At 37.8% G+C, this 10,770-nt stretch overlaps 1 protein-coding gene across 1 annotated transcript; it reads right to left on the bottom strand.

The window, feature by feature from the left end:
* Nucleotides 1-392: 392 nt before the first annotated feature.
* LOC108673706 lies at nucleotides 393-3,905 on the bottom strand. Its single transcript, XM_018161573.1, has 7 exons — nucleotides 3,863-3,905; nucleotides 3,568-3,687; nucleotides 2,732-2,878; nucleotides 2,137-2,169; nucleotides 1,442-1,537; nucleotides 1,025-1,144; nucleotides 393-867 (listed from the first exon to the last, which is right to left on the bottom strand). The coding sequence occupies exons 2-7, from the start codon at nucleotides 3,670-3,672 to the stop codon at nucleotides 604-606; spliced, it is 765 nt and encodes a 254-aa protein (XP_018017062.1). The 5' UTR covers nucleotides 3,673-3,687; nucleotides 3,863-3,905; the 3' UTR covers nucleotides 393-603.
* Nucleotides 3,906-10,770: the final 6,865 nt, after the last annotated feature.

Below are 10,770 nucleotides of genomic sequence, written 5' to 3'. Positions count from 1 at the left end.
TGACTGTGATAGTTAGAAATTTTTGAATAATTTCATATCCTTCTGTGTTAAAAAATTAGTCTGTTGGTAATGTGATTTGAATAATTTAAATTGCCTAACACATTACCCTCATTGTCTTAAAAGGGTTTGAGAGCGAAGCCAGAAGGTAATAATACATGACAAAAATACTGCGAGGCTTTTTCGAACTGCACAAGTTAAAGACGTTGGAACAAAATTCAAGGTGATAGTGAAGATAAATTATTACGGCGGTATTTAACCAATTAATAATTGTTATCCGGCCCAATATTAAGTAGAAGTTCAATGCTAATATTGAGTTTAGTAAATGAAGGGTTCACATCTAAAGTGTTCGGTGGATGTTTGGACGGCCCCGTCAAGGCGAATGAAACACAAGACAACGTCATTAACTTTTAGTAAAACACAGAAGTAATACAATTTCAAGTACATTTATGAAATTCAAAACAAAGAAATTATCGATACATGTTAAGAAAATTCGGCTCATTATTACCAAATTTTTATTGAAATATTTCAACCGAAAAGTTACTAGAAGATGTTGCAACGCTCCTATAGATTTTTAATCAGCCTTGGTGCGATTGCCTGCAGGCTTTACTCGTAGAGGTTGTAGTCATCTCCACCCTGCAGCTCCTCGGCCATGAGGATCGTAGCGGCCCTTGCCTCGTCGCTGGGCAAGAAGTCCAAAGTTCCGTCCACGCCTGACAGATCAAACTTGCCGACGCTGACATCGTCCCTGACGTCGTTCTTGAGGCAGGCCCAGTACCTCAGGTAGCTCTCACACTCCAGGTACGACTTGGTACGCAGCAGGTCGGCCGGGACAGGCAAGTTGGTCGACGCAGTCACCGGCATGCATTGCTGTGGCAAAATCAAATTTATGAACCTTGCCCAGTGGCATTACAGTGTCACGTATTACTCATGCACATTTGAATGATCACTTTCTACGTGCAATTTAAATTCAAAGGAATTTATTTGGATTATTTATGTATTCTAACGCTCGAGTTGAGTTGCTCACAGCCATCTTGTTGCACTGCAGCACGCCCTGCTCGATGTCAGCCAGCAGGGTGCGCGGGATGCCTAGAGCTCTGTAGCGCTGCACCAGCGCGTCAGGAGTGATGCGGTTGTTGGTGTCTGTCTGGTGACACAAACAGACATTTATGAGAAGGCTTGGAGTAAGAATAAAGACAAAAGCATACATTTATATTGGTCTGCAAGCAGCCTGATTCAACAGACATTCACTGGTCGCTGTAGTCAGAGTGACGACCCAAATAAAAATGTAATAGATGAAATGGCGGAGGTCGCTGGAAAATGATGGTTTATCATTGCAACTTTGATGAATGTATAGAAATCGGCTGATCGTTTGAGGCACTAACACTCAATTTAATGCAACCCAAAGCCTGTTTTAATCGTTTATATATTGTATACCACTGACCAGGCCGAGACGCTGCATGATGCATCTGAAGCGATGAACGTGGAACCTGAATTTCCCTTTGATGTTCTCAATCCTTTCTTCCATTGCTGACCGCTTCTGCAATGTTGATTTATTTTATGTTGAAAAAGGCCAATAATTGCCTTACATGGTACTGAGGCTTCGCGAATTCCTATGATAATAACTTCGATATTAGTCAAAGATCATAAAACCTAATGAACTTTTATTTTCAATTTATGAAATTTGACGGTATGGAGCAGTACAGCACCCGCGATGATTTAATTTAGCTACCAGAATAATATTTAAAAAAGTAGATGAACTCAATGACAATTGATAACAATTCGTATATTATCAAATAATATTAATATTATGGTTGCAGCGAAGGAGATTTCCAAAATTAAACGGAAAACTTAAGTCAAAGGTCATTACCTGATTGCTTGACTTAAAGTCTATAGATTTTAACGGTATGAGTTCAATTTATACAAAAAATTGTTGAAACTTAAGATTGAAATTAAATTTATCGGCTTATAATACGAGACAATTTCACATTGTAAGCCCGATGAACAAAATGCATTTGATTAATTCGAGCAAATACTATTATAAATGAACAGATTAAAGACAACCTATATAACAAACATTCGCAGACAAAAATCTATTCCGCGCAGTTTATGTTGAGCTGCAGCGAACATGTCACTGACCTGGCGGTAATAGTGGGAGGGGGAGTACGCGCCCTGGGGGAGGGGGGGACGTTAGTAGGAGAACTATAATATATGGGAATGTATGGACTTCAATTGTATTAATAAGTTAACAAGTTATTGGAAATACTTGGCAGTGCGATTTGGAGACAAAACAAACAAATATAACTTCATATTTCTGTTTATTTCGTCATCCTATAATTTTTTTCATCATCATCCTTTAAATTAATACCTGATTATTAAAGATCACACGGCTCTATCGCACAAATAATTATCAAAATCAAATTTAAGAAATGACAATCTAGACAAAAGAAAACAATTTTTATTATATATTAAATTAAAAAAGATTTTTACCCGGACTGAGTCACAGGAAATCAAGCCGAAATCTTCCTCCACACAACGCTCAAAGGTAATATTGACGTAAATAACTGGTCCTACAATAATTATTTCACAATTTAATTTAAACTTTTTATAGTTTTAATTTAACACCTCCATACAACGCTCAAAGGTAATATTGACGTAAATAACTGGTCCTACAATAATTATTTCATAATTTAATTTAAACTTTTTATAGTTTTAATTAAACAAAAGATCTCACAATAATCTTGTTCCAATTGACGCCGTCGAGGAAGTCGATCTTCTGTGCACTGTTGTCTTCGTTGAGACCGTCACAGGCAGCGAGCGCCTGCTGCACTTCCGTCTGCCACGCCTGCGTGCCGCTCTTGCCCAGGCAGCTCTCCATGTTCTGAGAACACACATTGTTTTAAAAACATTTACGTTTTACATGAAGTGAAAAACGGCTCTATATCCAATAAATAAGTCTGGTGGTGAATAGAAGGAGGATTTTGATATTGCGCACATGATTCATGATTTTTTGCTCGGTTTGATGTGTACCTTTTTATCGTTAAAAACAAAGAATTTAATTTTCAATTCAAAGTTATAACGAAATAATAAATAAATTAGGATGGTTAGTCGTAATTACGTACAGATTTGTTGACTTGCACTTGTTTGAAGTGAATATGAAAAATTGTCAGGTCATGCATTTATGAAAAATGTGAAATTATCACTGAAAATTTGAAAGAACTTGTTTCATACCGCCTAATAGCCCCCAATTAGGAAACATTCTATAAATAATTTTGAGAATAAAAAAGTCCCTAGGGCATAAAAATTTCGTTTTTAATTTTCAAATGTCAATTAAACACAAGCCATAATTGTAACAAAGATACACTGATTTACTGTAAAAATGATATAACCTAGGTAGAATTAAAACAAATTAAAAGTTAGATAGCATTAAAACAATTGAAATAAAACAAAAATCGTTTATTAGTTAAGAAAATTGTCTTATTTACGGTTCGATAGAGTCAGAATCTGATTTGATATTAGTAGTTAGTTTACATTTAGGTTGGCCAACGGCTCATGGGAAAAAATTTTCACCTTGATTGCCCCTCGTTTGGCCCAGAAGTCCACCAAGTCCAACTCGTAGGCCGAGGCCACCGTGAGCGCGGTGGCCAAAACCAAAATTGATGACGGCGCCTGCATGATGAACGGGATCGTCTGCATGAGGAATAGTATTACAAATTACTATTTAGTTCTTCTGCAGCACGAGGGGAGACGGGAAATTCAATATATTATAAGAATAATAATAAAGTTATATAAAGTCACATATACTACCTCCATTCCAATATTTCAAGATATTAACATTATTTTGTGAAGGTACTTAATTACAGACCTGATCAGAGTGGTAAGCGCCGTACGAATGTCACGGCGGCAGCCACGGCCTCACTTTTATACCAAGACTTTAGCTGTCGCTCCTCCCACTGGACGAAGGTCATCCTTTTGTTCCACCAATCAGAGATCTTTTAAATATAAAACTACCAATGAGAAATAAATATGTTTTTAACAAAAATTGCAGTATGTTCATTGGTCGCTTGAGATGAAGGTTCAAAGTTAAACATAAAATTGAAAAAAATAGTAAATGTCACCTTCAAAAATGCACAACTTTAAAAAAAATAGTCGCTCTAAGATTGGTTTGCACATAAATCGTTGAATTGAATTTAGCTGAGGACCACTTGCTGTTGCTATGGATTAGTCCAAGGCAACAATTACGAAGGGCACCTTCAAGATTATTGCTCTATGTCATCCATATTTACGAATAAGATGACTCGCTATTCCTATAGATTGCACGAATAATTTTTGAAGATTTTGTCATCAATAAATAAATTTTTTAATTTAGTCCTTTAATTAAGATTATTTATTAACTTGGATATATTACTCAGGCAATTGTTTTACGAATCCCAAAATCAAGCATGAACTTCATCAGCTTTCCAAATTATATTCAACGATTTTGGGTGAGTTCGAATTTTTTTTAGTTTTTTCACGATTGGCTCTCGGAGGCACTGATACGAAGTAGTTATATGGCCTCTCATGTAAAGCAACTGTCAAATTGTGCAAGACTTAATTTTCTTTTACATGATTAAGCTTAGCCATTTGTGTATGGGTACATTAATTGTCGTCAAAGTTTATCTGTCATTGAGGCCTGGGCCGGGAGGTGCCGTCAATAATTAAGGCCTGGGGCCGGGAGGTGCCGTCAATAATTAAGGCCTGGGGCCGGGAGGTGCCGTCAATAATTAAGGCCTGGGGCCGGGAGGCGCCGTCAAAAATTAAGGCCTGGGGCCGGGAGGTGCCGTCAATAATTAAGGCCTGGGGCCGTTAGGTGCCGTCAATAATTAAGGCCTGGGGTCGGGAGATGCCTTTTATAATTAAGGCCTGGGACTGGGAGGTGCTGTCAATAATTAAGGCCAGGGGCCGTGAGGTGCCATCTATAATTAAGGCCTTGGACTGGTTGGACTGGAAGGTGCTGTCAATAATTAAGGCCTGGAGCCGAGAAGTGCCCTCAATAATTAAGGCCTAGGACTGGGAGGTGCTGTCAATAATTAAGGCTGGGGCCGTGAGGTGCCGTCTATAATTAAGGCCTGGGACCGGGAGGTGCCGTCAATAATCAAGGCCAGGGGCCGGGAGGTGCCGTCAATAATTCAGGCCGTGGACTGGGAGGTGCTGTCAATAATTAAGGCCTGGGGCCGTGAGGTACTGTCAATAATTAAGGCCTGGGACCGAGATGGGCCGTCAATACAAAAAGGATTAAGTTTGAGCAGCCAAAAAGGTAAGGGTGCAATGACTTTTTTCGTCAATTGATGCATGAGAGCTATACGAAATATCAGACATATGATACTCTCATAAATTTGTTCAACATTTCATCCACGAGGGAGCTTAATAAATGATATTGTATCCCTAATTCCAAGGGGAAAAACGATTTACAAATAACAAGTTATTTCACTCACAACTAATTACATCATAGTCTCAACACTACAGACGAAGTCTTACTGAACTCTTCGGTTCAGTAAGACAACAATATTTGCGAGGTAAGTGTTAACAATATAAATGATTGCGAGGTAAGTGTTATGTAAAGGTAAATACTTGTTCCGATTCCTCACAGTGTCTCAAATTGTGTTGAACTTGTTTCTTGTGTTCTACGGTCGACAGTGGAACGGGCATAATATCGGTTGAAACTCATATGACTTCAACCTTGAATTAACAATGCATCCAATAGTCAGTCCAGAAATGCCAATATAATGCATGTAAAAATATTACTGTCTTCTCTGCAGCCAACGATGAACCGGTTCGATCCGTGTAGCGCCTTACCAGTTGCAAATAAATGATATGGAACCGGTCTGCGCGCCAGGACTCAAGCAGCGACTATAAACCGGTTAGCTCTTAGGCAATAGGTTAGATAACTTTTTCTTAGCCACGTAAGTCCCTGTAGGCGCTAATTTCCTAAAGATATGAACATATATAGTAGCTGCGCTATAAAAATAACGCCCCTGTAGTCTGAATCGTCCTCTAATAATTAAGTATTGGTATAGTTATAGGCTGTAGTTTTTCCTTTATGCAAGTTTGGATGAAGACCAGTTTAGTTATTCTATTGATAATTTTCTTATTTGTTTTCTCGCAGAAGTGCCTCCTCGCCCCACACGCCACCTGCTGTCTGGAGGGCCAAAGAACTGCACGAGAGAGGCTTACAGCCAGACCATCACACGCACATTGTATGGAAGGAAGCTTGCACCGGCGTCGTCATGCAGTGCTCCGACGCTTCAAGGCTGGCGACAGGTGAAGCCCTCATTATCAAGAGTGAGTCTCCAGCCATAAAATTGATGGCTGATCCTGACCGAATTCGTCTGGACGTCGAATTTATTTTCTGAAGTTTTAATTATCGATTTTAATCCACATAACCCATTGTTTGTACTTATGTAACTTCATAATTTCAAATTTAATTGTTGTAAAACCTTTAATTACTTAAAAATGAATATTGCATATTCGAAACACCGTATTTATTAAAATTTCGTTTTGAAACCTATTTTTACGATCTGCCAGTGCCAGCGAGAATTTTTGTTCGAGTTATCGATAAAACAACAAGAAAATTATCTATAGAATCTTCTCTGGTCTTCAACCAAAATTTGCATAATGAATGAAAAAGTGGACATGCCAAGTTGGCGGCCGGGAGTGGCAGCTACTTCATGCTCCAGTTGCTACCCCGAAGATGCCCTGTGCTAGCAACTGATTTCCACATGAACCTTAAAGCTTATGTAGGGTTCATGGAACATTTAGTCATCCTTCCTGTGCAAACTTAATTAAGGACTGGAAGGGCCGGGTTTTGGTAGCATAAGTCTGTGGGTAGACTTGCTCGATCCTGTATGTAATTCAACAAATGGATTTCAAAGAGTAAACGCGTATATTTTTTTTTTGCAGCCGTGAGGTAAAAAGTGCGCAGACGGCGGAAAGATGCAAAACAAAGTTACGAATGTTATTGAGTGCCCATGTTAAGTTTGGATTTATTTACACACAGAAAATTCTTTGCCCCCACGTACATAGTCAAAATGATTCAGAGATTTTCTTGTTTGACCCATTTAATTGAGAAATCAGTTTCAACATAATCAATCATTTAGTTATTAGTCGTTAGAAGCGAACTTTTATTCTGCACACAAAATATGAAGGCACAAAAACCGGTTGGCTTGTAGAGCTTGATAGTCAGAAAAACTTATCTTGAGATCAGACTCAGTTTCCCGTGAAGACTATATAATTGTGGTGTCTGACTATATACTTCCCAGGCAAGAAAATGCGAATGCGTTTGTCTCCGATTTACCTGCGCTGTATGGTAAAATTTAAGTGAAACGATGATATGCAAATTTAATAACTGAAGAATAATGGCATCTGAAACACAACGAGGTGATTCGTTAGCAGCCGATTGCGACATTGATAATTGGAAAGTATGATTTATTTATAGGGGGATATTATTCGGTTTTATTTTTCATCGATTTTTATCCCTGATTTATAAAGGCCGTTCGTTTGAATATTTTAAAATCTTCCCGGTGTCTATTCAAGGTCCTCAAGGTCTGGGTATAGGCCGGGGGTTGCATGAGTCGGTTTGTAAAGATACGCTTGAGTAAGATCAAACAAATTGATTTCCCTTAGTAGCCGCCATTTAACCTTCTATACTTCTTTACAGCCGTGAGGTTAAAGACCGCGGAGACGATGACACGTGGCAAAACAATAAAGCTACGAATATTATTGCGTGATCGATCATCTTAATGAAGGATTGATTTATTTACTGGAATATTTTCTGCCCAACGTTCATAAATCAAAATTATTCAGAGATATTAGTGTTTAACCTATTTTATTGAGGCACTGAAATAGTCTGATCTGATCGTTTTAATTTTTGGAAATATTCGCTACGGGATCGTCAATTAGTTACAATTTACAGTCGATTTTCATCCCAATTAAAGGCAGTTAACATGGAAATTTTTACCATATTGTGAAGCAATGCATTGAAGAAGAATCTCCTGTGATTTATAAATAAATATGACTTTTTGGGTATAAATGCAAATCATCGTATCGGTAGGTGTGAGTACTTAGGGTTTTTGTGATATATTTCAGTTCGGCAAGTCACTATTGATAATACCAACAGTGATGCTGCTTATATTAGTTGATGCCCAGACCAGGTAGCCTGATGCTCATGGCAACAGACGGTTTGAGCTTGAAAACTTGGGACAGCGGAGCACAGCTTGACCGGCTATTGCAATAGCCGGTCATATAAGTCGGCATATAAGTATTTCAAAAAAGCAATATCATCAGATGGAGTACAATGGATCTGTAAATTTTTATTGTCAATGCCCCACTTTAACTTTCGGTTTAAAAAAGTTTGTAATCTTCCTTAAGGTTGGCTCTGAATAATGGAACCATACCATAAAAATATTTGCAAACTGATTTGAACGCACACTAGAATATCGAATACTGCACTTAAAACATTCTCATAAAAAATTCAGTGCACTTAACAAATAAAAAAACCAGCGGCGTACAAGATGATTGCATTTCGTCCGATCAATATTGCGTATTTGTCTTTACCAGCATTTAAAGAATAAAATTATAACCCCTTTAAAACCCCATTTAAAACCCTAAATTAGCCCTTGTATCTTATATGCAGGATAAATGAAACAGATTAATTAAAAAATTGGCGAAGTTTTAAAGCTAATTTGCCGTAAAAAAATATTAAGGATGCCTCTCACGTGATGTGATGAAAAAGGCACGATCGTTGTACGACATAGCAGAGCTCACCTGTTGATGTCTGCAGTGCAATTTTGAATCCTTGTGCATGATGTATTTTCTAGTCATAGTTTCTGTTAATTTTCTGAGCGAATTAAATTATATGTTTTAATGAATACCACTTGTGTAATATTTTCCTACGTTTCTATGGCAGGCGCGAGAGTAGTGAAATTGGAACAGGAGTGTTTCAGAGTGCATTCGTATACCGGACTGTCGGCTGCATGCTACAGCTTTGTTGCTCAGCGACGTTGCGTGGGGCCCTTCGTTGTGGAGCGCAAATATCAGCCTGCATTGCTGGACACCTGATATTGTATACAAGGATGTAGATGGTGGAAGATAAGGTAGTGGCAGTATTAGGTTCAATTTATATAATGGGTCGAGAGCGATTTACGATCGCATTGTTTAATTCCTATGTATACAGAAATAACATTTTACAGCCCAATCTTTATAGTTTTATTGGAGTTTAGCCAGCCAGGTAATGTTTCTCGACTCCTTGCCAAACTAGATACTGCACTCCTGCCTTCCAGATTCTCTTATGTCTTAGCTACAAAGGTTACCAATAAACAGCACTTCGCATGATGCCAATTCGAGTTTTCAAGTTCTGTGTTGAGATATATTACAATATATGCAGCATTCAATCGACAGCCAGACTATTCATTTATTCACATATTTCAAAGCAGTTAGTCAGTGTTCACTCTAAACTCCGTTTATGTTATGATTAAATTTGAATTGAATATTTTGACTTGAATTTAGTTTGGAATATTTGTTTTAGCTGCATTATTTGCAAATTTATATAGAACAGAGTCAACCCGCAAATGATTCATAAATAAATGTTTTGTAATATAGACGGTTTTTTATATTTAAGCTGAGAAATTTGATTCCCAAAATGCATTCGAATCAAATTATCTCCCTGGTCTGTCTGTGTTTAACAACCATATCTACTAAATAATTAGATTGTTGTTTTCGGATGAGACTAAGGATTTAATTTTTAGCTTGTGCATTAATATTCGTCAAGTTACTGAAATGGACACGCACGACGATGTCCTGTCCCGATAAGTCTTTTCCAAGCAGGTTTCCGAAATTCTTCTGCTAAATTATATATTCTAAACTTGGATCGTGTTTTATAGTGGGAGATCCCTCATTTACCTCAAACCGCACTTAGAAGATCTCTTATCTAAATTTAGATACGAGTCTGACTTTGCAGTAGGAGAACACGCATATCACTCGAGGAACGCGTAAATCTGACACTCTATGTCGTAAATGTCTAAGTAAATGCTCAAAGTCGTAAATGCTTTATATCGTAAATCAGTCGCCCTATGCTCTGCATTTGAAGCACTGGGCAATCTGTAAGCTCGCTTTGGCTCGGGTCGACTAACCCTAGTCATTCTCTCGAGGCAATTAAAGTTGGAATGGGGATTACGAACATGCATAAGCTGATTTCGATCAGACCCAGAATAACTTTAAACCGAATGTAGCGATTTCTGGGCAGAAGCTTGGGTCGTACTCAAAAATTTTTATGGTCTTCCTTCTACAAATTATCTCACATTTTACTACTATCCTTGGGTATCTGCTTCTGATTGGATTGTCAATTGTGCTGGGCATCCTGACTTATCTGCCTCTTGTTCCCGATGTTGCTGGATCCCATGGATGTTCATGGAGCAGCGATAAAATACTGTTTCTTGTATATGTTTCAACTCTCACACTAATTTTGCAAGAGCGAATGGGTTAAGTCAAAATATTTCATGCCTCCTAACGGTTTAAATTCAAAATTGACCAATGCTTCATTAGGATAATTTTTTTCATAACTGGAAATAAATATGTTTCAAACTGTGCATTTAATTATTGGTTTGCATACACACACAATTTACTATCAACAAAAATGGCATTCACTTAAAATACCGGGTTTAATCCGCTGAGTTTAAAATAAGGATTCTTACACACATGATTTTTTTCAAATAAGAAGGATTATCAAAATATTTGTTC

The sequence above is a fragment of the Hyalella azteca genome, unplaced genomic scaffold, assembly GCF_000764305.2.
Source record: "Hyalella azteca isolate HAZT.00-mixed unplaced genomic scaffold, Hazt_2.0.2 contig385, whole genome shotgun sequence".
Lineage (NCBI taxonomy): Eukaryota > Metazoa > Arthropoda > Malacostraca > Amphipoda > Hyalellidae > Hyalella > Hyalella azteca.
This window is presented reverse-complemented; position numbering and strand designations above follow the sequence as displayed.

Coding starts and splice junctions, on each gene's coding strand:
- LOC108673706 (XM_018161573.1), bottom strand. CDS start 3,672: ATGCAGGCGCCGTCATCAATTTTGGTTTTGGCCACCGCGCTCACGGTG. Junction 2,170..2,731: donor TCAATTGGAACAAGATTATT/GTGAGATCTTTT, acceptor CCCCTCCCCCAG/GGCGCGTACTCCCCCTCCCA. Junction 868..1,024: donor TGCAGTGCAACAAGATGGCT/GTGAGCAACTCA, acceptor ATTTTGCCACAG/CAATGCATGCCGGTGACTGC.